Source organism: Melanostigma gelatinosum (assembly GCF_949748355.1).
Source record: "Melanostigma gelatinosum genome assembly, chromosome: 17".
Lineage (NCBI taxonomy): Eukaryota > Metazoa > Chordata > Actinopteri > Perciformes > Zoarcidae > Melanostigma > Melanostigma gelatinosum.
In genome coordinates, this window is record NC_136650.1 from 9,494,855 (window position 1) to 9,521,506 (window position 26,652).

General features: G+C 41.7%; 1 protein-coding gene across 12 annotated transcripts; it reads left to right on the forward strand.

The window, feature by feature from the left end:
• On the forward strand, positions 1-26,591 carry ubap2l (ubiquitin associated protein 2-like). Of its 12 annotated transcripts, none has more exons than XM_079288462.1 (30): positions 1-73; positions 1,457-1,594; positions 2,305-2,382; positions 4,812-4,922; positions 7,007-7,181; positions 9,243-9,338; positions 9,510-9,555; positions 12,271-12,315; positions 13,155-13,261; positions 13,586-13,645; positions 13,741-13,793; positions 14,150-14,235; positions 14,659-14,839; positions 14,990-15,188; positions 15,353-15,684; positions 15,908-16,080; positions 16,388-16,508; positions 17,671-17,710; positions 17,801-18,002; positions 18,660-18,726; positions 19,001-19,283; positions 19,904-19,992; positions 20,107-20,160; positions 20,280-20,361; positions 20,625-20,842; positions 21,026-21,131; positions 22,433-22,558; positions 24,379-24,446; positions 24,546-24,743; positions 25,304-26,591. In XM_079288462.1, exons 2-30 carry the CDS (start codon positions 1,499-1,501, stop codon positions 25,397-25,399), a joined length of 3,588 nt encoding a protein of 1,195 aa, XP_079144588.1. In that variant the 5' UTR covers positions 1-73; positions 1,457-1,498; the 3' UTR covers positions 25,400-26,591. The 12 variants fall into 12 exon arrangements, with proteins under 12 accessions (XP_079144588.1, XP_079144584.1, XP_079144589.1 ...); XM_079288458.1 differs by lacking the exon at positions 1-73 and adding an exon at positions 134-251; XM_079288463.1 differs by lacking the exon at positions 1-73 and adding an exon at positions 134-251 and having other exon boundaries at positions 24,549-24,743.
• Positions 26,592-26,652: the final 61 nt, after the last annotated feature.

Genomic DNA, 26,652 nt, shown 5'->3' on the forward strand with positions numbered 1-26,652 from the left:
GTCCAGTTTCCGCGAAGCGCCCTACAGACCACGTGACCTAGCTCTCCGTGGTGTCAGAGTGGAAAAGAAACAGGTAAATTCAGTCTCTGGCTTATTGTGCGAGCGAGTCGGTTCGCTAGATTGCCCCAATTTAGTTGTATCAACTTGGGGTTCAGGAATTATATCCTGTCCAAAATCCGACTAGAAGGTCGACAACGAGACCACTTGTCGGCCGGTTGTGTAGCAGTGTCTAACATTGAGCCGGGTTTCTGGTCAGTATCTCCTGTTATTTATTTTCATTTTAGCGGCCTGTAGGCCTGCCTTTAGCCTCGGTCTACGTTGAGAGCCCGGCCATCAGAGACGAAGTGGCGTTAGAATGTTGTAGAGTGGTGGTGTAGTTTGTGAAGCGGCTACTTTGCTAACATAGCTAACTGGCCAACGTTGCCTACCTGTGCGAAACGACGGTGGTTAGTTAAATTAGCATGGCTAACGTTCGTTAGCAGACAACTAATGGTAACCGAGTGGCACGGGCGTCTTTGGTTTTGTCGAACATTACAGCTTCACGGCTCGCATATAGCTGATTAGCTAATTAACTTGTGGCTATCGTGCTAAGTCAGCTAACGCTAACAACTAACGTTAAGCGTTGTATAGCCAATTCTCGACACTCCGTGAGCTGGTTAGCTAGCGTCTGTTAGAATTAGCCTCGTTGTCGCCATGAGGTGAAGCGGAAGCCCACCCAGACTTCAGAGCTGTATGATTTCCCCTCAAGTATTAGCGAGTTTGCTAGCATTTCGGCCATGTGGCTGGCAAAATGGAATTGGATATGTTGGACGGGCCCGGCTTTAGGCTAGTGTGTGTGGGCTAACGTTAGTACAAACAGGGTTTTACGTAACGTATGCGAGATTAAGCAGTCTCTGTCGATAGCAAGGTTAACAATTTGCGATCGAAAAAGATGCAGTCGGATGCGTGAACTAACGTTATGTGTTTGTATTTTGTCTCTCTCGTTTGGTGTTCATAACAGGGTAGATCTATTTATAATAGGTTTGTAATCGTATACTCGTGTTTCACAATATGTAACGTTGGGTTGACTAAACACCACCGAGGCTGTTTTGATATAGAAAGCGTTGCATAATACTCTGAAGAGTTAAATACGCTAATGTTATGCACTTGTACGCCGTGACTGCATCAGCACCCAGTGTACCATGACTTTTGCTTCGCGGGTCAGACCCGCGGCTAGCTTCGGTTTTAGACATTGCCTTAGAAAGGGGCTGAAAACACCCTTTGTCAACGTCCAGGCGTCTCTGAGAACAAAGCTGATGCTGTTTTCTTGATAGCGCTGCTAGCTACCCCCCAATCAGGCAATAAGCCACCAGGCAGTTTGAGGAAGTAGCATTCAAGTACACCAGACATGTACGTTATGACAAAAATAGGTAATAGTCACAGATCTGTAATTCCTCTCTCCTATGTCTCTCCTCAGGTGTTATTCCTTTGTAAATACTGTTATTTGTATATACTGTAAATGATGACGTCCATGGGCGGGAACCGAGCCCGGGGCAGCTGGGAGCAGACACCAGGCCAGACACAGAGTCAGACACAGCACAAGCAGAGGCCTCAGGTACTCTCACTGCCCGGATGCACAGTGATGTGCACCAGGGTTGAGTATAGGCAACACAATTTATTACTCAATGTTGCTTATTTTTTTAGACTCACAGTTTCTACAAAGCTATGGTTACATAGTACAGACACCAACAATTAAGATGTTGTTATTCAATATAACAATATAACTTCTAATACAAAAAGCATAATATGCTGTCTAAGAGGTTGTGAGAAACAATACCAGTTAAAACCTTATGACATTGTCTTTTGATGAAATTCACAGCAAAGAATGTATTACAGGATAATCAATATCTGTTGACACCATATTTTGACAATCAGGAGAAGAGTCCCTAAAAAATTCCCACCTGCCACTGTTGCAGGTCACTGAACATTTCAACCAGCCACTTGATCTTTTTGTCTGCCACCTGTGAAATCTTTAATTGAGGAAAGGATTTAAAAATATTTATAATATATTATTTCTTAATATAAGGATAACCTATATGCCATTGTCCAACATTTACAGTGTGTTTTGGCATGTGCTAATTTCATTCCCAGTGCTTTCTGTTAGATACGAACATATAGTATTGTATATAGATAGTATTTGTACACAAAAGTTGTTGTTGAAGATTTTATAAATGGCTAAATATGAGTTCTTTCTGGTTTTGCAAGAATGCAAATCTTGTGATTCTGTTTGTTATAAATATTCTGTGTTCGCTTCTCTTGGAATAGGCTACTGCGGAGCAGATCCGACTGGCACAGATGATTTCAGACCACAATGATGCAGACTTTGAGGAGAAGGTCAAACAGGTGAGCAAATGCACATATTTTTGTCCTAGTTCTGTAGCATTCAAATAGCACTATTCTGTGTAAAATGTGTGAGTGTAATATTGATCGGAAAAAAGGCTTTAACTACGTCTTTTTTTTATGGCACAAGCTCAGTTATGAGAAATTATGAAAAATGTAATTTCTGGCAATAAGATGTAGTAGTAATAGTACTATAAAGAGACACAGTATGTTATGGAAGGGACTAGGTTGTGGAGGATGAATGTGTCAAATCACCCAATAGACTGGGGGTTGAGTCTTGCGAGGAGGCTATTTTTACACTAGCATGACTTATATTCTGAGTTTAAAAAAATGATTATTTTCAGTTGAAGCTTTGGGCAACAACACGACTTGTTCAGGGAAAATATACATGGCTTACAGTTGGCTGCATACAGTGTGCAATGTGTGCCAAGTTTGGGTGCAAATAGCATTGTTGGCTACAGACATCTGGGAGCTTGTCTCAGCCATGCTATGTGTGTATCTCGCTCGCTCGCTCTCTCTCTCTCTCTCGCTCTCTCTATATATAGCTATATATAGCTATATAGCTATATATATATATATAGCTATATATATATATATATATATATATATAGCTATATATATATATATATATATATATATATATATATATATATATATAGCTATATATATATATATATATATATATATATATATATATATAGCTGTGTGTATATATATATATATATATATATATATATATACACAGCTATATATATATATATATATATATAGCTGTGTATATATATATATATATATATATATATATATATATATATACACAGCTATATATATATATATATATATATAGCTATATATATATATAGCTATATATATATATATATATATATACACAGCTATATATATATATATATATATATATATATAGCTATATATATATATAGCTATATATATATATATATATAGCTATATATATATATATATATATATAGCTATATATATAGCTATATATATATATAGCTATATAGCTATATATATAGCTATATAGCTATATATATATATAGCTGTGTATATATATATATATATATATATATATATAGCTATATATATATATATATATATATATATATATAGCTGTGTATATATATATATATATATATATATATATATATATACACAGCTATATATATATATATATATAGCTATATATATATATATATATATATAGCTATATATATATATAGCTGTGTATATATATATATATATATATATATATATATAGCTGTGTATATATATATATATATATATATATATATAGCTGTGTATATATATATATATATATATATATATAGCTATATATATATATATATATATATATATATATATATATAGCTGTGTATATATATATATATATATATATATATATATAGCTGTGTATATATATATATATATATATATATATATATATATAGCTATATATATATATATATATATATAGCTGTATGTATATATATATATATATATATATATATATAGCTGTATATATATATATATATATATATATATATATATATATATATATATATATATATATATATATACAGCTATATATATATATATATATATATATATATATATATATATATATACAGCTATATATATATATAGCTATATATATATATATATATATATATATATATATAGCTATATATATATATATATATATATATATACAGCTATATATATATATATATATATATATATATATATATATATATACATACAGCTATATATATATATATATATATATAGCTATATATATATATATAGCAGCGTTCAGTTTTTCTGCTCCACATATCTGGAACAAAGTCCCAGAAAGCTGCAGGTCTGCTGAGACCCTCAGCTCATTTAAATCAAGATTGAAGACCTTTCTGTTTGCTGCTGCCTTTAATTGAACCACATTCAATTAATATATTAATCAATTTCTGCATTTTACTACTGAGTTTTATGTGAAGCACTTTGAATTACCTTGTTGTTGAAATGTGCTATACAAATAAACTTGCCTTACCATATATACACGCGGGTGTAAATAGCCACATTGGCTATTCCGCCCTCGTGCAAATAGTGTTTGCATCTGACACCTGGGTGCTAATAGCATCTGCCAGAAAAATAAATAAATTGATGTGCCACCCTGGATATCACCGGCTGCTCTTATTAAATGACTCTCCGCAATTTCAGTTAGTAACCCTTTGTTATAGCTACTTAAGTGACCAAGATGCTCAATCCCTGCTGTTAGCAGGTATACTGTTCTGTAGCTAACCCAGTGTTCGGATGTATGTTTTTTTTATTTTATTTTTTAAAAACATTTGGCACAAGTGCCAGAAGTGTAAGCCTGGATTCACCTCTGGCTCATCATGATACTCCTTCTTTTGCAGCTGATTGACATCACAGGCAAGGACCAGGATGAGTCTATGATCGCACTGCACGATAGCAACGGGGATGTCAACAGAGCCATTAACGTGTTGCTGGAGGGTAGCCCAGACACTGTGAGTATTGGCTTTGTGTGAGGGCTTAGGGCCGCGAGGGCCAGATCCTGGAGAGATCAGTGCTAATTTGGGTTAGATAACTATGATAATGGCCTTCAGTTTCCACTCTCCGAGTAGGGATCCTGTGAAGGTACGGTATTGTAAGAGCATCGGCAGAGGCAGGTTTTCCTAGTTTAGACAAAGTAGTATGTAAAGGTAAAAAATGCAAAAAGATATTCTCTCTACTTCTCCTGTTGGTCAGTATGTCAACTCTGCATTCCCCTAGTGCAGTGGTCGCCAACCCGTCAATCTCGGAGACTTTCCCCGTCGCTCTCCAAAATAAAATAAAAATAAATCCAGAAACATATTGGGCCTCATTCTCGAACATTTTCTGAAGTGTCTTCTGAAATGTTTTCTTACGGACTTCGGAAGACCAACGTCAGAAAAGATCTCCGCCTGAAAATGGGTTCTTACACAGCCGAAGTGTTCTCAGCTGTGCTACCCCCGAATGAGGATTTTTAAATTGAACGCGCGTTCTCGTGCACCTGGATTTGCATACAGAAACACCCGCCAGCTCCTTATAAGGGCATGCAACTGAAGAGACGTGTGCACAATCGACAGACTCCACAGGCAACGAGAAAGCAACTTCAGACTGATGAAAATCATGTCAAAGCGGAAAGCGAGCACCGGTCGAGTAAACTGAGACTAACTTCAGAGGTGCAGATACTGTTGCAGAATGTAGATGTGTCCTTACTTACATTAGTTGCACTGACTGAGAATTTTGTCAGTGTTGTAACTTCAGTTGATAAATACAACAGTTAATATTGGTAGTTAATCCAGCCTGCTCATTGCAAATGTGTTTTTTCTTGTTCATATTGTGTGCGGTTAACAAATGATTTCTTTTTTATGTTGCACTGAAATTAAGTAATTTAGTGTGTTCTTGGTCACATCAATTTGAAAGCTGGACCAAAGTGTTTGATTTCATTCAATTACAATTAGGCCAAATAAAAAGCCTCATGTTGTAAGTACAGTCTGGACAGTCTTTTTATTTCAATGCCTCAATAGGTAGATCTTGCCTGTCACCAAGGCAGAGGTCAGGGATCTTGGGCTTAAAAAAACTTGGTGAGCACTGCCCTAGTGTATTGTTTTTACTGACCCTTTAGCAAATGTATTACCATCTCAATTACATTATCTAACAAGTAAAAACAGTGATGGACTGATATTTTAATCTATGACCAGTTCTTAAAACGGTTGGGGGCGACCGTGGTTTACTGGGTAGAGAGGGTTGTCCACCAACCGAAAGGTCACCGGTTCGATCCTCGGCTGCACCGGGACCTGTGTCGAAGTGTCCCTGAGCAAGATACTGTACCCCTAACTGCTCCCCGGGCGCCTGTCATTGGCAGTCCGCTGTTCCCTATATATACAGGGATGGGACAAATGCAGAGAATAACTTCCCCACCGTGGGACTAATAAAGGAATGTTTCTTCTTCTTCTAAAAAGAACAGTGTATGAGTTGGCCTTGCTTGTGACACAAGTGCAGCAAGGACAAACTTGAAGGGGCCCTCATCGTTGCATACAAGCTTTGATATACTCGTAGCTACTAGAACATGGGGGGGGGGGAGGGAATTGAAAGTGTGGAAATGCATCTTGCCAGCACATTAATCAGACCTGATAAGGGGTTGTCAGCTACCTGCATTGTCAAGATACTGGCTCAGTGTAGAGACCTTAAAAGTTACTAGTTCAATATTGCGTCCTGGGACATTACTGACCAGAGGAACAGAGTTTTTAGTTTGTTACTTTGTGATTTTAAAATGTCTGCTGCAAATTCTGGCTGCATATGAGACAAATGGTGAGAGAGACCACCAGAAACTATTTCTTAATAACCAGCTTGCTCACTGGCTGACCAGGCAATTGTCTCATGTCAATGCTATACTGACCACCAGGCAACTCTCAACATCCAACATTTCCCTGTTGATGTGGCAGTGCGCTATAAAATACTTAATTTAACTTTCACTTTTCCTCAGTGGTTGTTGTTTTTGGTCATCGTGACTCAGTACAAAGTCGATGAGTCCAGCAGTGTAACGCTGTCTTTATTTCTTCCTAAGGACTCTTGGGAAATGGTGGGAAAGAAGAAAGGGGTGTCAGGCCAGAAGGAGACTAGCCAGGCAGAGACCGGAGAGGAAGGAAAAGAGAACCGGGAGAAAGGAGGAGAGAAAGATGTAGCACGTCGCCGAGGTGGAGCTCCACGCAGGGGCCGTGGAGCCAGCAGGGGCCGAGAGTGTAAGTGATTACCATTCTTTAATAACTATGGCTTCATTATATTATTTTGTAGGTATCTTTAAAATGAAACCGAACAAAGCACTGATGCAATCAAAATTGCAACAGGCACTCTACTATGGAGTGGTCTCACCGACGTCACGATCTCCTTAGTTACGAGGTCGGTCGGCCATGTTGGAGTACATACAGATCCTACATGGCGGCGCGTAAACAAGGAAGTGCGGCGAAAATACCATACTTTGAATCACTGGATAGTGCATCAAAGGTTCGCTACCTGGCCAAATTGAAGGTTATTGGTAACTTGGATCCCTATACGATGAGTGCAGATGGTTTCAGTGCCGATCCTACTTATCTTCCATCGGTAAACTACGCCAACATCTACACGTATCTCGTGAACACCCCCAGTCCTCACACAAAAGACGAGTTGGAGTGCTACAAAGGGCTCGACGCTTATAATCAGTTTGTCAGTGGATGGGTCCGAGACGTCAAAGCAAAGGTCATCGACAATTCTCATCTCGTCATTGGAAGAATAAATATATACAGATCTGGTCAGATATTTAGCAATATTCAATGTTTACTCAGTGCAAACAGACACGTGTGTTTGTTTACATTGTACATGCACGTCATTGTGTGCGGGTGTGTAGGAATTCACTTTCAACTAACTCCTAACTTCATCCCCCCCTCCCACACACACACATATATATATATATATATATATATATATATATATATATATATATATGATCTGACGTTAAACTCATATCAAGCAATGCTGAGGCTGCATCTCTGTGTTTCGCCTGTTGTACGCGCTCGACACGTCTCTGGCACCGACTGCTGTCACCGGCCGATGAAGCTTCGGTAACCTTCTCATGTCCAAGTTTAATTTATATTTCCTTTATTAAATACTGTTCACAAACTAATTTGCAAATAAAATCACTGACCACTTATAAAGTGATCCGCACATACTCTAGTGTACGCCAAATTCCATTCCTTTATATCTCGAGAGATGCGTGACAGCCATTTCTCGTGACGTCGCTTGGATAGCTCCTTCGTGTCATTTCCTTGATGTGTAATGACCGCTGGCAAACGAAAGAATGATTTCTTGTCTCTATCAGCTCTGCTGCCACAACCAAAGACAGCACAAAAGTTCACCACCGATAGGTTATGCGACTCAGCCGTGCATGCCAGTGGCTTTGTGTGTACTCCAACATGGCCGACAGCTAAACTGTGACGTCACACGAGACCACTCCATTACAACTTGAGATAATTTCCTCTCTCGACACTTTTCACTAATCAAAACAAATGCTGTACTTGTGACCCGTTAATGGGCACACGAGAGCCCTGTAGGACTCCTAAATGTAGCTGCAATTTGTGAGTGACTGTTATTTGTCAAATGAAGCTGTATTTTAAAATCAGAAGTTCTCCAGTGTTTCAACAATGGCGGCTTTCAACGTGTAGAAGCGGTAAACGTGTTTGGTTTGCATCGACAACAGCTCGTAAACTTGTCTCAACAGTTTTTTCCGTTAGATTAAATTGAGATAAAAAATGTTGCACATGTGCAAAAAAATAACTTAAAGATGAAAATAGGGAGCCTTTTAAAAATGGCAGTTTCTGACATCACGTGTATGAAAGCATGTTAAACTAATTACATCACACTAAAACTTAATAAGTTTGGTTTTTATGTACGCTGCCTTCTTGACCAGGATCTTGTAGAAGAGATTTAAAATGTCTGCTGGATAAATAATGCTTAGACAAATAAAAATTATTAAGAGTGGCTTGACAGAGCTTCTTGGTTTGAAAGTGGAAGGTTCATCATGCCATTAGTAATTTGCAGCACACCAGTAGACTCTTCTTATCCCCAACTGTGGTCCTGAAGTGGGGACAGTGTGTGCCACAGTTAACGATAGCCATCAAGAGATTCGTAGTTCATCTTCATTTTGAATGAATTGGCTCTGATAGAGAACCTTTATTTTTGATTGCTTCTTTCTAAACTGTAACCAGTCTACTTTATATGATTATTTTGATATTCTGTAGTGTCTGAATTTGAAGCGGTTCTCTCTCCAGTTCGTGGTCAGGAGAATGGCTTGGATGGAGCCAAGGCTGGAATAGCTGGAAGAGGTGCAGAGCAAGGCCGAAGAGGCAGAGGAAGAGGGACCGTTGGTAAGTGGCTGTAATCCTCTTCAGACAAAGTCGTTTGTGAAAGAAATGTTTCTCATCAAAACGAGTCAGTATCTAGGGAGGGTTTTTATTTTTACTTAAACTGCGGGCGGTTTTTTTCTTGTGACATTAGTTGTCACGGTAAGAAACTGAAGTAACCTCTTATCTCCCCAGGAGTATCTGGACGGCGAGGAGGCAGATTTTCTGCGCAGGGCATGGGGTAAGAGAACACCTGTGTTGCCTAAAACCAGAGGGCCCTTTGTTCCACTTTTACCTGTTGCCATGGTCACCAGAGAGCAGGACCCCGGCCTATTGTTTAGCCTCAATCCAAAGGAGGGAGAACATGCATCAGCCAATGGGATAGAGCAGCGTGGGCAGAACAACTCTCATGATGTCTAATCATTTCATTTGGTGTGAAATTTTGATGGATCCACTCGAGAGGGTGTCTCTGCTCTCTGGCCCTAGACTGCAGCGTCATTCAGTTGTGTGTGTGCACAGTTAATGTCAGTTGATTCGTTATTGCTTTTACTGGTATCTTGATCAGTAGGTGTCATAACAGAAGAGGTACTTCACAAGTGAACAGTCGATCCAAATTTAGTAATTTAATGGTGAAACATTTTAGTTGTCATGACATGTCCTTTTTGATTTTAAGCAGTTAGGTGAGAAGTTATAGATCTTACAATCTTTTTTCTTATCTTGATCTGCTGAAGTAGCACATGCGATATGATGTGGCTTTCTCTCGTGCTGTCAACGGCTGAGTGGTTTCCTCCCAAGAGACGCCTGAATGTAATTTTCACTCTTGAATGTGTGCTACAAAGCTACAGTAATCATGCCGTAAATATATTTGAACGCAGAGGTTCAGAAGGTAGAGGAAGACTTTAATGAAACTAAGTGTTTTGATTTAATTCACAGATATTTGCTCAAGTGGTGCACTGCACACGATTGCTGTAACAAAACCTCACATGTCTTTTAGGTTTTCATCTGTATGCTCTGTTTCCATGATGCTGTGAAAATGTCAAACAATTTAAAGTATTTGTGAAGTGTGGCCCCAGATATTGACTTTCATATCTCCAGGAGCACTACAATATGCTTTGTTTCATATTGGTCATAATTGAGCTGAGTACTGGGGCTTCGCACCTACAATTGCATGCAGTGCTAGCTGATGTGTTTTCATGTTTCCTAACCTCCCACCTCATGCCACACAACAGTTCTGTGATTGCTTTTGCATCTTGCTGCTAGCAGACACAGTTCACCAGCGTTGCTTCAGTGTCACTTAAACACGGTGGCTTAAATGAAACATGGCTTTAAAGGACGGTGTCTTAAAGCAGATCAGGTCTTTGATCAGTTTATTACAGTGGATTGCATTTGTGTGTGTGTGTGTGTGTGTATCACTGGTACCTTGTGCTAGTACATTTGATATGCTACGGCAGCATGTACCATTCACCTCACATACACATATTCTGCTTGAAAATGTTAGCATGCCCTGAATTAAACTAAGTGAATACTGTGAGCTCACAAGGGAAACAAGTACCGCAATTCATTACTGAAGAATAAGCTGATCAAACGTATTTGTTCTAAAGTTGGTGTAAAACTTAAATTACTAGGATGATAGGGTTGAAATTAATAAATGAATTCAATATAATCCACGAATGTTGGTTTTTAGCCAAATATAGCATTTTAATTCCATAGTAACAGTAGCTTGTAGATGCAGAAAACCTCAGGGTGCCAAGAATCTCAGACACATTCATTTTATTATTTAATGCAATACAGAAGATACTCTATCTTTAAAGCTGCCCCAGTTTGAAAACACTGTTGAAAGAAGGCCATTGTGTTTTGCACAATTAGTTTTGGATGTGTTGTCTGAAATATAATACGTCTTAAGTATTGGCCCATCGTTGGTGAAACGGATCATGGTTTTAAAAACCGTATTGAATTGATCTTGAATCCTTCAGATTGTGGCACACACGGTAATGTGGTGTTGACCATAACTGCAGCATGTAACACGGCTGCATATAATCAACCTCCTCCATTGCTGATGTTGCCTGGCGTAAAGGATGCGTTCATTATATAGCCAGTTGTGTTCACTCGTACCACAGCATTGGCTGGCACATTTACAGCGCTGCCTCTTTGGGTTAACTGTTAGCTGCCTTTGTATTTGAGTTCTGTGGTTGAGTGTCCAGACAAGAAACTCAGGGAAGAGATTGGACTCCCCATTTGTTGAGGCCTCTCCAAATTAGCATGAATATAACTCTCCTGAAAATGGTTAAAACTGTAGGACACCGCTACAAAGACTATAGTAAGTATGGTTTTGCTCCGGTGGAGACTGAGCTGTTTATCTGAATTTAGCCAGTTCAATTCAAAGCTGGGCAAAGATTATCACAGTGTGTGTTCGTCATCATTCAACTTTTACTAAAAGAACAGTGAGATCAAATACGACTAGTTGACTGAAGATGGTGAGTTCTTTCAATGGAGGAGATATTGAATGCGAACTGATGCATTCCCGTCTGCATCCTGTGTGACTGTTCAGCAATAGCTTTGAGACGATGCGGCTGTGTGATGGGCATCATTGAAAGTCCTGAGATTGTTTTAGCCATTAACTGCATCAGTGGAAAGATTACTGCATTTACTCTTGCATAACTGCTGTCATCTAGCAACGGTTTTTGTGTTTGTGGCTGCATCGTGGAATCTTCTGATGAGTTCGGGTTTCTTGGACTGTGTATTTACCCACCACGACTAAAAGCACACTGGCTTGCCTTGCATTGGGGAGTGACTGACAGGTGGCGTAGAGTGTTTTGTTACACTACTGGCACAGGCAGATCAAAGGCATTTTGCTCACGCTGCTGCTCTGGATTGTGGTTTGAAAAACAAAAGCTTTATCTTCTACTTTTACTTTGTTGTGCTTCTTGTAATTGTTGCCATTATTTTCCCTCTAAAGCCAGATTGATAAGGGGCCCAGATATGATATTGCAGGAGGTGAGAGGTGAGTGCATCGCCTCTGGTGTGTCTGTTATTCTTGTTTTTCTGTAGGGAGACTTTTAAGTGACATAAAACAGGATGTTTTAATATAAAATATTATCAAAACTAAGTATTACTCTACATTATATTAATAGTATCTGAAAGAGAAATGACCTTCCTGAAATTTGATGTTAAATCTGCTCATGCAAGCCGTAAGTGCCCTCAGATTTGCACAGGAAATATCTTCGACAAATAATGAAAGCAGCTTAGCTTGACTCAAAAGAAAAGTCTTTTACTTCGTCATGTTGCTAGGTTGCGCCAGCTGTAATTTTTCCCAGCATGCACGGATGTGTCAGATTAATGAAAGACATGCAGTACCAGGAAAAGAGTTGTTGAGAAACAACAAAAGCAGTATTTGGATGCTCACACGTCCTTATTTGCATGTCTTAACTGTAAAAACTCTCAAAGACAGTAATGGATTCACTTCAGCCTCTTACCATTTCCTCTTCCTGCTACAACCCCAGTCACTCCTTTTTCTGAAGTGTTTCTATTAGCTTTAAGTGTAATGACGATAAGAGCAGAGCTGGGGATTTATTCAAACGGTACTCGTAGTGCAATATTCATGCTCACTAGTGGTTTGAAGCTCTTAAGAATTGAACTGCTTCTGCTTGACATTTTCAAAACTTTGACCTGTAGAAGGTAAGTTAAAAATGGACCCCAGATTATTGTTTGTGGGCACCCAGTCATGACTGAAGTCTTCTTTTTGTTGTTGTTTTTTGTAGTGCTGACAGCCCTTCAAATGTGGCCAGTACATACTTGATTACTCAATTCTCAACTCAACCCGCTTATTGCTTTCTTCCCCAGAACATTCAACCCTGCTGACTATGCAGAGACAGGCCAGACAGAAGAGCGCTATGGGGGGGGCAGCACCTGGAACAACACAGGAAGCGTGGAGCTCGGGGAAGGAGCTAGTAAGTTAATTTATTCAGAAAGGTTTCCCTCCAATAAGAGGGGGGTTAATCTTATCAATGAAGCATCTGTTTACCATCCAAACAATCATCAACATCCCAAAGATACTCCTGCTGTAAAGATGAGAGGAAGGGTGACTTGCTTTTAAAGGGCACTCGCTTTTTGAGCCATTCTTCATCAACCATGCACACTGTTCAAAATCCGAGACGCGTTGTATTCCTCTTAGATCTTAACATCCAGATTGCTGTTGGCCAGTTGACTCAAGTATAATCATCTCTTTTCATTATATTCAACTTTGATCTCCTCACCTCCGTCTTTGTCTCTAGGAGTGGATTACGCTGCAGGAGAGGGAACAAATTATCCGCCCAAGTTTGACTCTGCTCCTGGTAAACCTTTTTTTTCTGTTTTTATGCATCCCTTATTCCGTTTGAAACTCTTCTCTTATCGCGGTAGTATTGAACCTTTTCGCTTTGACTCACAGGGGCCTGGAGGTCTGCCACAGAGGAGTGGGGCACCGAGGACTGGAATGAGGATGTGAGTGTTTCTGAGCGTAACCTCATGCAACTGCTGTAGCTCTAGATGTTCCAACTTACTGTTATATTTAAAGACAAATCTAAACTCATCAAATGTTTTAGCAAAGTGTCACTGAAGGAAGACTGGATCCATCTGAATCATATGCTAATATTACAATTTCACACAAATGCCTTGTTGGATGACATTAAGTCATGCCATTTTGGACAAATAAATGGATTTATTGCATATATGGATTTATTGCATAAATGGAAACTGCAACTGCTCTGGTTGGCGGAGACATGCGGCCGCAAATTCTGTGAACTTTTGTTCTTCCAACTAAAACTCCCTCCATCCTCTACACTCTCCTCCTTTTGCAGCTTTCAGAGACCAAGATATTCACAGCTTCCAGTGTGGCGTCTGTCCCTCTGCCTCAAGAGAATGTGACCATCACCAAAGGACAGAGGTGGGTCACTTGTGCACTGCATCAGCTCGACTCATGTTTTCCAAGAATGGGTCGAGAGAATAATTACATTTGCTTGGTTTCACTGGTTACTTGGCTAACTGTCAAATATTTTGTGGGTCACGCTTCTCAATTACGAAGATTTGCTATGTTTCCTTGTCTTTCACCACAGTGAACTGAATATTGTTGTTTTGGGCTATTGGTTAGGGAACAGTATTATGACGATGTCACCTTGGAAAATTAGAGACATTTTTTACTATTTTGATTAAAACACTAAACGATGAAGTAAGAAAATAATTTGCAGATTAATTAATGATTAGTAGTTGTAGTCCTAACAATGATATTTGTACTCGTGGTACAAATAAAGGTTAAGTTGACACAGATCACATTTCAAATGTCTTCTTGAATATTTCTGTTTTGCTACAGGATTGACCTTGCAGTGCTCCTGGGGAAGACTCCCCCATCCTCCTCTTCAGAGACAGAAAACCCCCCCATGGAGGCCGCCCAGCCCCCATCCTTGTCCCAGTCACTGGTTTTTAGCAACTCCAAGCAAGGAGTGCCGCTCTCCCAAACATCGTCCAGCACCCCTTACACCCAGCACAGCATGGTGAGACTCGCCATTTTTAAAGTTTATATCTCAACCACTTCCTAGCCACACAGGAAAGGGATTTGGACATCGGGTCATAACTACGGCCATGTAGCACCAATTGTTTTTTTATTGTTTTTATAACAGTGTCGTAATCTGCCAACATTGCAGGTCAGCATGCTGAGCAAGGGTTTCGGGGATGTGGCGGACCCTAAAGGAGCTAGCACAGGGACCACTGGTTCTCAATTCCTGGAGCAGTATAAAACAGCCCAGGCGCTGGCCCAGCTGGCAGCCCAGCACTCCCAGACCGGACCTCCGAACACAACCCCTTCATCCTGGGACACCAGTGCTGCCTCACTGGGACAGTACGGTGAGATGACAGTCTACTGTAATTACTCTGATCTTCCCTCAATATCCCCCTGAGCATGTTAAGGATCATTCCATAGATCTTTTTTTGTTTGTTTTTAATGTAGGAATATCCAAACTGCTCTACGGGTTTCATTCCTAACTTTCATTTTCTTTTTCATTTTACAGAGATGAAGACTCAGGCGGAGTCTGCGGTCCATACGCCCTTTACGAAGCGGCAGCCCTACCAGGCCGCCACTTCAACCTCGTCCATGTTGGATGTTTTCCTGCAGGACAAAGGTCTGCCTCCTTCCTCCTCGTCTTCTTCCTTATCACACCAAACAACATCCTCATCCCATGTGGTGCCTCCGCCTGCTTCCTCCCTTCCCAAAATGGCAGCAGTTTCATCACTAGGTCAGCAAATTTCCCCAAGTTCCTCAGACGCCCATGGTTCTAGTCCACTGATGTTGCAGCAACACAAACTCAAACAGCAGAAGAAGAAGACTTCCATTTCATCAAAGGTAACAACTGAATTAAAAAAAAACAGCATATTTAAAATGTGATGATTGGATCTTTTTGTTTTTTTTAATGAATGACAGAATGAGAAGCTTATGAAATTCTCCATGTAAACAAAAATGGCAGATTTCATGGATGTGATGTGAAAATATACTCCTGGTTCTGGGATGGCAGAAAACATCCGTGGACATTTGTGCCGAGTCTTATAACGCTCTTCATCTTCCTCAGATTCCTGCGTTGGCGGTAGAGATGCCTGGCTCAGCAGACATCACAGGCCTCAATCTTCAGTTTGGAGCACTGCAGTTTGGGTCAGAACCAGTTCTACCAGACTACGAATCCACCCCCGCCACCACAACACAGGCCAACCAGGTTCACAACCGTCTCTACACCAGCCCCAGCAGGTTAGTGCATTCAAAATTCATATTTACACTTTTTTAAAATTTTATTTTATTTTTTTAGAGATGCGTTTTCACAGTAAAATACGTTTTGCACGATTTATGCCATCTGTATTATGGCTGTAAATTAAGGAAGTATTTTTTTCTTACGCAGCATTTAAGTACTGGGGGGGGGGGGGGGATGATATATTTAAGTGCATGTATTAGTCCCTAAAAGTGCTTAAAAACTTCAGTTGTGATTAGAAATGTTTGTGTCAGAAGCACTAGTTGTTCTCTAAGAACACGATCTTGTCAATACCGTTGCAATCTGCAGTGAGTCAACTCCAGCTCTCTCCAACTCCAGTCAGATGGACCTGTACGATCAGAGAGCGTCCCAGACTCGCCGCTACCCTCCCTCAGCCTCTTCCTCCCCTCAGAAGGATATGCAGTCCAAGGTATGGCCAAAGATTCCCTCTTTTTCACTGTAACTGGGAAAACGTTTGATTTGGTGTTATAGTAGTTAGAGCAGTGGCTAGTGTGGACAACATGCTTAACCCCCACTTAGACCTTTTGAGCTCATTGCTAGTGTTGATTGAAAGGATTGTGTTTAATTCGGAAGTCTCCTGGTGTAAATATCTAACTAAAAAGATTGTCTGGTTGACGATATAAAGAGCTCCACACAAATTGCGTCAGTCAAACTCGCAGGTCTTTATACATATGGTTTAAAGTTCTTGTTTAAAGTTCTTGTTTAATCTAAAATTATGTCCAGAGCATTACCGGATATGGTTTTCATATATACCCTCATTGGTCCACTTTAATTGTAGTCTGTGTAAAACCTGACCTGAAGTTAAAACGCTCTGCAAACAAGCATCTTGGCTCGACTGTTTACAAAAGCCCCACACCCTTCAGCCTCGTAAAGGTATAATATGTCGTCTCATTGTCGATCGCTACTTGTAAACACAGAATGCAAACTTTGCCTCTCCTCCCTAGCTCAATGAGAGAGAGTGTAGAGAACAAAGCTGTGAATCAGAAGAATAAAATGAAGCACTAAAAAAAACATGTCCACGCCTCACAAACTTGCAGGAAGGTGCCCAATTTGGAATGAATACAGCCGAAAGCAGGCTTCATCTTGCTGTGGGCTGTCTGCACTCTCTGTGCCTTCGTCTCCGCTCAGTGACAGACTGTCCCATATGGACAAGGGAAACGCATACAGACTGAAGGACACAACAAAACACAGGGATGTAACAACCCATTTTACGCCGCTTTGTTTCGGACACTAAAGAGTGCCGTGTGTTTGACCTGGGGATGAGAACGGTCTGCTTATTGGCTGGGGCCGAAACGCCTTCTTGGGGTCCAAATGCTCTTTGTTGAGACCTAGAAATGTCCCAAACAATGCAAAATAAGAAGAAAAGAGGAACTTCAGGTAGAGGGCAGGGTCTCTGCAGATACAGACACCGCCACACACTTCTATTGGGTCATAAGAGATGATTGACAGGGATTATATTTGAATCAGTCTATACTTAGAATTTTTAAGAAATCCTTGCTTATTATGCCTTTTCTAAGAATGGCCTGTTTTCATAGAAACCTCTGATTTCACCTTAATTGTTGGTTTTACAGAATGGCTTCAGTTCAATGCAAACTGCACAATCTGTGGAAGGTAAGTGTCTATTTACATTATTATTTATTTTTTTTGTTAAGAGTATTGATGACATTTTTCCTGATCACTCTGGGTTGGAATTTATTCCAGAAATGTCTCGTTTTCTAGCTGCAGCAGGCTCTGCAGTATCGGTCAAGCCGGGCTCGGATTCAGTCACGCCCGTCTCTAGCATGGGCTCTTTGGGTGACGGTGGCTCTGCCTCCGTGTTGTCTACATCCAATCAGATGTCCCACAGTGGCCTGGGGCACAGCGAAGACCTGCCTCCGAGCACCCTCCCCCCTCCTCAACATAAGTAAGATGCTGCTAAATTTACATGCACGATAGAATAGGGTGTTAACCAGTATCTTAAGTTATGACCTCGAGACGGAGTCCTGCATCCAGTTGGGTAACCCGCAGGAAAACAAAATCCATAAATTTGAGTGCCAGGGATAAAACTGAAGTGAATGCAGGTGGGCAGTCGTTGAGAACAAAATGTTTGTCCTTAAAAGTTCACTTCAACCAAAGCACACCTGCATGCAAGGCACTCATTTTGTCAGTTAACAGTCGATAATCGGTTAACGAGGGTCGGCTATCTTTCAGGAAAAGAAATTGGCATCCCTAGCCTCAAGGTTGTTTTGTATTGTGAAGGCCTGGCACTGATTGTACTTGCCAGTGAAGCAGACTTCTCCTTGGCAGGATTTGTGATTTAAGAATGGAGAGCCCCGTTTAATGTGTGTTTAATCATGGGTCAGACAGCAGGACTTGTATAGAAGGATGGGGATGGGTCCAGTTTTGACTTGGAGATAATTGCTGGTAATGGGTCTCTTCCTGTACTGCGCTTTGTGTGTGGGCGGGTTCAGGTTTGCAGAACTGGACCCGTGCAGGACTCTGCCTCTGGACAAATGCCAGTACATGTGATGTAATTCGGAGATAGTTGCGACGTGCTCTGAATCTTCCCGTATTTTTACAGCTCTCACCTATCACAACAGAACAGCCACCTTCCATCTTCAGTCCGGACATCCAACTCAAGCCTTCTGGTAAGCAGGTTCTGGTATAAATACAGGAATATACGTATAACCAGTCATGTGGATGAAGCATAATGTCTTCTGCTTTAAAAAAAAAAAAAAAAAAGATGACCCTTGAAGCAGATTCAATGTGGGGACAGTGCATCTTTATCCATCTCTGAGCCTTTTTAAAGCTGCATTTCCTGTGATGGCAGATGGACACATTAGATGTCCATTCACTCTAATGGAAATGTAATCTCATCGATCCTAACCGCATCTTTCTGTCTTCTTCCTTTTGTCTCTACAGCATCCCAGCTTAGACTGTGACTCAAGCCTCCACTCCTCCTCCGTCCCTTCCTCAGTGTCTGCTGTACCATCATCAGTTTCCTCCTCATCCATGGTGGCTGCTGCGCAGGTGTCACTAGGGGCCCCTCAGGCCTCTATGGGCCATGCCACAGTTTCAGTCCCCTCCGGCCTCGGCCACATCAGCAGTCTGGCCATGGGCCTCAACACGGCCAGAGGTTCACTCGCCGCAGCGGCCTCGGTCATTCCTTCTTCAGCATCCTCACGCAGCTCTGCGGCATCCTCAGGTTAGATATAAACACAAGCACAAACATGAAAAATACACCTTGTGTTTAGTGGTGTAACTGTCGATCAGTGATCCATACAGTTCCCCCCTCACGGTTCAGCATCTGTGTTACTGAAGAAAACAAAATGCCTGTGAAAGACAAAGTGGGAATTATGTATTTGTTAACTGCGTTGTGGTTCATTTTTATCAAGTAAAAAAAGGTGAGGTCAGAGGTTTGTTTGTGACGTTGAATAGAAGAATTGGTGAGCAGATGCTGTAGTCACCATGTCGAGTTAGAAATGAGCCTGAACAGCAGTAAATCTAGCGAGTGCCCCCCTATCGCCCACTTAAAGCAGAAGGATCGGCATTAACAAAATATACAACAGGCTACATTATTATCATTATTGGCACTGTGACTTATTCTCGCTGTCCTCTTAACGAGCTGAAAGACCTTCACTTTGAGTCAACATATAGCAGGTCGTGTCACTTTCTACACATTTAAACATTTGAGTGAATCCCCCCGGACCCCACTAGCTGGCTACTCCATGCCCCTTTGGAAAGCCCTGCCATTTAAGCAACAGTTAATAGATTTGTAGTGTTTGCTTGTTTGGCAAATTGAATCCAATTATGTTTGACTTACAGGGAAAGCGCCTCCAAACCTGCCACCTGGAGTGCCCCCTCTACTGCCCAACCCATACATCATGGCCCCTGGACTACTGCACGCCTACCCTGTAAGTTCCTGCCAGCATCAAGTCAGTCTTTGTACAGTCTGAGCATTACCTGTTTGGAGTTTCTGTTGCATCATTTCTGTAGCAACACGGTTTTCTGACGCATGCTTGGTTCAGCCCCAGGTGTACGGCTATGATGACCTCCAGATGCTGCAAACAAGAATACCGCTGGTGAGTTTTTTTTTTTTTATGAAGTCGTAAACTCCTGCAATAGAAACATTATGCACAAGTTGTACTTTATTGCTTCATGTCTATTATTTCTGTTTTATGCGAAATATTTTTCTCTCTAGGATTATTACAGCATCCCCTTTGCAGCTCCCACGGCGGCACTGACTGGCAGAGACGGCAGCCTGACGAGCAACCCGTACTCTGGTGAGCCAACTAACAGTTGCGTCTATTAACAGTTGAGCTTACGTTGTCTCTTTAGCAGTTAGCTGCATGTTGAAGAAGCTTCATGTGCTTAACTTATGAACAGTGGAACTTTTATGATTATCCTCACAATAATCTCAAAGGGGCTTTTTTTGGGGAGTTGGTGGAAACTGAGCCTGGCAGGTTGACTGCGTACCTGTCTGTGGTCACACATGGGTTCTAACTTCCCACTCTGTCCTGTCGTCCTCTGTTGCACATATTCGCAGGTGACTTATCAAAGTTTGGTCGAGGCGATGCATCCTCCCCGTCTCCAGCCACCACATTATCTCAGACACAACAGAACCAGACCCAGACGCATCACACCACACAGCAGCCCTTCCTCAATCCCGCTCTGCCGCCTGGCTACAGCTACACGAGCCTCCCATACTACACTGGCATGCCAGGCCTGCCCAATACCTTCCAGTACGGACCTGCTGTGTTTCCGGTGAGACAACTTCTCCACAAGCTGGCTAACTTGTTGGCTTGCATTACATTCTTGCTCCCACCCTGAGTTTTTTTTAAAAGTATTGTATTGTCCTTTTGACTTTTCCTCTGGTGGACCCCTCAAGACAAACTTTGGTTACGGCTTGCTGACATGACGACACATGCCATGGTTTTCTTTGTCTAGGTGGCGCCTACCTCGTCAAAGCAGCACGGCGTGACCGTCGGCGTCAATGCATCAGCCACACCCTTCCAGCAGGCTAGTGGCTATGGTTCCCATGGATACAACACTGGTGAGGCGCTAAACGCTATTGAAGCTGCAGTTCTTTTTTTTTTTTGTTGAAGGGTCATGCAGTTCCTGCTCTATAACCTGCATACCAATAACTCTGCGCTGTTTCTCACGATGAGCCCATTGATTTCTCATTGGTGTGGAGTGCATATTTCATTTGTGCTCTGCAGCGTCTACAAGCATGAACACGATGCTCGTGTGAAGACTTCTGTTACGCTCCTGTTGCTAACGGTTCAGAACACATTGTTGAATGCTGATTCTCACTTGAACTGTGGACCTCAAAGTTAAATCTGAATGTTTTTAGATTGCGCATGATGAATATTTGAGGTTTAATTGTGTCCGATTATTGGAAATGCATCTGCACCGTGTGCCCAGTTTTCATAGCCCGTACACACAAGGAACATGTCTCAATAATGGAGCTGTTTTAAGATGGCAAGAATTTGTGTTGCCACTTCTGGTTTCTTGTGATGAAATATGTAGGACGGTCATTCTACTGGATGGGAAAGGGGAAGCTGGGCTTGAACAGCGGCTCCTGGCTTTATCAGTTTATTTAACAGAGGGGTTAGATTATCATTCTGCTGTCGTCCATAGCTTGCTCTGCTATGGGGTTTGCACCAAGGCTTCACCTTCCACCACATCTCCTCCACACACATTCATCCTTAACATGGATCACCCTCCAATATCTCTTAAAATGACTTCTTGTAGCCCATTTATTTTTTCACAGCAGTTTAATTGCTTCACAGTTGCCTTCTGGTATCGACTCTTATTTTTCAGTGAAGCTGTTTTTATTTTATTTTCATGCTTTAATACATCACATCAATATCCACCTTTGGTCACAACATGTGCAGCACCTATTCGTTCTAAGCGTCACCATCTGCTGCTTTCTGCCATCACCCAACTCAAGCTCCCCCTCCTCCCTCCCCTCTCCTCCCACACACAGAACCTGCCTGCCTCCTCGCTTCCCCCACCTCCTCCCCACAGACTTGGGTCAAATAGTATTTGCAAATGACGTTAGCGTTGTTTCTGATCTGCTTGTTGTAACCAGATTGACCGGTTTTGCCAAAAAGGACAATACATTTGGTGTTGTAGTTCAGATACTTGCATTAAAGTATTTGGATGTCAGAATAATGTGTTTCGCTAGAGGACACTATCTGTATTGTCACAATTTGGTGAAACCTGTCCATGTGGTACACTGTTTCAGACCAACGCTATCGATTGTTTGTGAATGCCGCTTGAGCCAGGTCCGTTTCCCCTGCCTGGTGTGTCTAACGCTGTGGGCTGCGGCTGTGTGTCTGACTGTTGCAGGCTATGAGGATGTGGGCCAGGCTTCAGGGAGTGGGGATTTCTGTAAGGGCGGATACGGCACTGCCGTGGCCGCCGCCGCTTCTGCACAAAACAAGCCAGCCAGCTCTGTCACCGAGCCGGGAGTCGGTGAGTGCCGCCACCTGCCAAAATATAGAAGGAAAAAACCCCTGTCCCGCCCGTCTTCCTCCTTGTGTCACCAGCCATCCTTCTCCCACTCTTTGCTCTGGTTCCTTTGCCTCATCGCTGATGAGCTGCGCCTGTGGGAAGACCCGTCACACGACATCTGCTTTTAGACCGTCCAATGCAGCCTGCCTCCCGTACTAGCCTTGTCTGCCACTCTGTTTAGTGTTCTCCTCCAGGGCAACTCATCATCAATCCAAATGTTCTTTTTATATTCTTGACATTTATGCTATGTAATTATTAGATTTAGAGTAAAAAATGTGGCCGGTCACAAGGGCTGTGGCTGCCATAAACTGATGAGTTGCTCTGGTTGATGTTGTCCCTCTGTGTTGCTAGCTCTTCACTCATGTTGTCATTGCTGGCATGTCCATCTCCAGAGTATCGAGTTCACTGTCCTGCAGGTTACAATCCAAGAGAGATAGGTTAGCAAAATGTCCTTGTTGCTTGTAAAATACTGCTGTGCTCTACGAGAGAGTGTGTGTGTGTGTGTGAGAGAGAAGACACCGTTTGATGAAGCTGCAGCAGCATTCACACTTATGCTCTTGTGAATGGTACCTGACTGAAGACTAAGTTGCCTTGTAAAGGGCGCTTGAGGTTGTGATCAAGTGTTTCTGCCGGAGTCTTTGGAGTCTGTATTGTGGTATTTCTGTGACAAATCTATATGAAGAATGTGTTACCCAAACCAAACGATGAAGGAAATGGCACCATTTTGACCTCGAACTGAGGGGTAATTATTTCTTTAGAAATACGACTGATCTATTTCATAGTACCAGTCAAGAGTGAGCTCTTCATTATATTCAGCTATGCTTTCTATTGTTTTGTTTTTTTAACCAGTAACATTTTTATAACACTTTCAGTGCTGTCTGAATCGATGCTATCGGGTTAATGCAAAGACTACAGTGGCACACGGGGATGGGCATCTCTCGTGTTGACAATGTGCATTTAAGGATCCAACACATCACTGATGCAGCCTGTAGAAGAACTCAAACCACTCTTCATTCATATCATGTTGCAGCTTACTGTGGTTTTCTATCAGTTCCATGGCTTCAGATGCCAAATATCACATTAGCATCGTGCCTCTTTCTGTGACAGTCATGTCTTAATAAAGCCATAAAAATGATTCATGTAACGGACTGAATGACAAAAGTAACTCACTTCAGGGTGAATTCATCATGTGATCAGTCTTCTTGCTCACAGATGTTGACAAAACATGCCAGGGACTCAAAGACACGACCATTTTGTTACGTGAATGCCACTTGAACTGAGTCTGACTAGAATCAGTCTTTCATGTCCATTGGGTTTTTTTGCACACCAGTTGACCTTGTTCTACATCTCTATGGTGATATGGGGGGTAACAACCACAGCAGTAACCACCAGATGCTCTACTGTGGCTGACTGATGCACTGCGATGCCATCTCCCACTCTTCCTCTTAATTTCATCCCTCTTCATTGCCTCTGCGTCCTCAATACAGGGAAATTCTGCTGAAATCACCTATGAACTTACGCTGACATAGATGTTCATTCTCTATATTTCCCAGCAACCTCGTTTCTTCTAAAGCCATAAGATTTGTCTTGAATTGGAGAAAGTGTTTACACAAATATAGAATTATACAAATAAGATTCCCTGTTGTTGGCACACCATGTAGCAATTGTGCTGGCTAGAATCTGAAAATGGCCGAGCATGGTTTGTTTGCGGGGTGTTTCTCAAGTCCCCTTAACATGCCCACTTTTTGGACTAATGTCTCCTGTCTCCTCTGTCTCTGCAGGAGTCTCTGTGACATCAAGCAACACGGGGGTACCAGATATTTCAGGGTCTGTTTACACAAAGACGCAGGTAATTACAGATAATACACTTCTCCCTCACAGAAGAGGACTTTTTGCAGACTGAATCGAGCCAAAACATCATGTCTGTTCTTCGTGTCCCTTCCTCCAGCAGTCGTTTGAGAAGCAGGGTTTCCATGCCGGCACGCCAGCGGCTCCGTTCAGCCTGCCCTCGGCTCTGGGGAGCGGCGGACCCATCAACCCCCCGGCGGCTGCCGCCTACGCCCCAGCCCCCTTCATGCACATCCTGGCACCACACCAACAACCCCACTCTCAGATCCTGCACCACCACCTGCAGCAGGACGGACAGGTAGCGTACAGCGTTGTTTGTCTCCATCTGTTGGTGCAGGTCGCTTTCACACCTTCAGTTCGGACCAATAAAAAAGATCCTTAGTTGCCTTTTTTAGGTCTGGTTCGTCTTGCTTTCAACCAGTTTTTATTTTTTAACTATCACAAGATCATATGGACTCACAGGTGACTCCTTCATTGGACTGTTTTAGTCACTGTTGTCTGGCTTCATCAACGTAAATCAAATTCCACTGACTAACATCAGATCATGTAGCACTTCACATGTTTATCTACTCACAGAGCTCACTGAGAAATATTACCTCATCTGTCAAAAATAGTGACAAATGGGAAACGGTTCCTGTTTGGCCATTGTATTTTACTTGTTTTTAATGAGGAACTGCTAGAATAAACAGCAGGGCACAACCTCAAACTGCTTGTTTTACTGCTTTCAACCTACTGTTGCATCAGGGAAAATCCCTGCGCCCAATCCCAGAAGTATATACTTGTTACCATCGTTACAAAATTAACTTTCATAAAACGTCCTGAGGTTTATCTAAAGAGAAACTCTGTCCTCTCTCACAGAGCGGCACCGGACAGCGCAGCCAGAACGCCTCCATTCAACAGAAGTCTCAGATCAACAAGTCGGCATACAACAGCTACAACTGGGGGGCAAACTAACATCAGCTGTCACCCCCCCCCCCACCACGCTGTTGACAGAAGCTAGAAGGGGGGCTCATCACTCCTTCTGCAAAGAGTCTCCACATATAAACTCCCCCTCACCCCCCTGCCGAGATTCCCTCCCCAGTCTCTTGGCCCAGCACTCCTGCAGCTCTGACTGCGGTCAGAGGAGGTGCTGTGCCGAGAGAACCAGCACTGTAATGATGCATGGATGGGCGGGAGGGACAAAAGGGGCTTAGAAGAGAGGGGGAGATCGGAGCTAAATGGTTATAGAAATACACCATCAAGAGGTGAAATATTGAGTGTTGGGAATTTGTATTGTGTTAATCCCCCAGCCTCACCCACTTTTCTTTGACTTGTATGTAACATAGAACAGTTTTCTAAAAGAATGAAAGAACGTTTCCTGTATAGTGTTTTTTTTTGTTGTTGTTTTTTTTGTCTTCCCCCTCCCCTTTTGTCTTCTTTTTCCTTGCAGATGGGGAGGACTGAAGTAATATCTAAAGGTGGGGGGGGGGGGCAGGCTGGTTTTGTATTTCTCACCCTCAACTCCCCACTACTTCATTTTTTGGTGGAACACAAAATACCCAAACACATAAATTAGCAGAATTGCTGTTGAATGTTTTTTTTTGTTTTTATTATGTCATTTTAAGTTTCAAGAAACAATTCTCTAAATTGGTAGAGTTGTGAAGTTTATTTTTTACCAAATATAGATATATTATATATAAAGACGTATCAGCGAGCTCACTGGCTTGGACTGTGTGGAAAGTGTTTGGTGCATGTTTGTACACACGGGGGCTGTGGTTGTGTACTGTGCTTTGTTTTTTGCCTAGCACAGAATTTTTCATTATCCAACACTTGTACAGTAACTGTTCCCATGAATTATAAATATGTTGCATTACGGCCCCACCTATTCTGCAAGAGATGTTGAATGATTTCCAAGGCCAATACACACCCAATCTGCCTTCCAGTGTGTTTTGTTTTATTTATTATTTTTAGGCCTCCTCCCTGCTCCACCACCTGTCTCTCATTGTAAGGAAACCTGCAGCATTGAATACCGATGGACAACATTGTACTATGGGTTGTTGTTTTTTGTCAGTGATTTATTTTTTTCTTTTTGTACTGTGCGTTTTAAAAATTTAAATGGATAAACTTGTCTTGTACATATATATAAAAAAAGAAAAAGAAAACACAAGTACTGTAGTCCCTGTTTGTTCGATGACTTTCTCCTTTACCTTCTTGTAATTACTTGCAGA

Excerpts from the sequence above, each read along its gene's own strand:
- ubap2l (XM_079288462.1), top strand. The coding sequence starts at position 1,499 with ATGATGACGTCCATGGGCGGGAACCGAGCCCGGGGCAGCTGGGAGCAG. Across the intron at positions 13,262-13,585 it reads GGAGCTCGGGGAAGGAGCTA|GAGTGGATTACGCTGCAGGA; the intron begins GTAAGTTAATTT and ends CTTTGTCTCTAG. Across the intron at positions 17,711-17,800 it reads AACTGCACAATCTGTGGAAG|AAATGTCTCGTTTTCTAGCT; the intron begins GTAAGTGTCTAT and ends AATTTATTCCAG.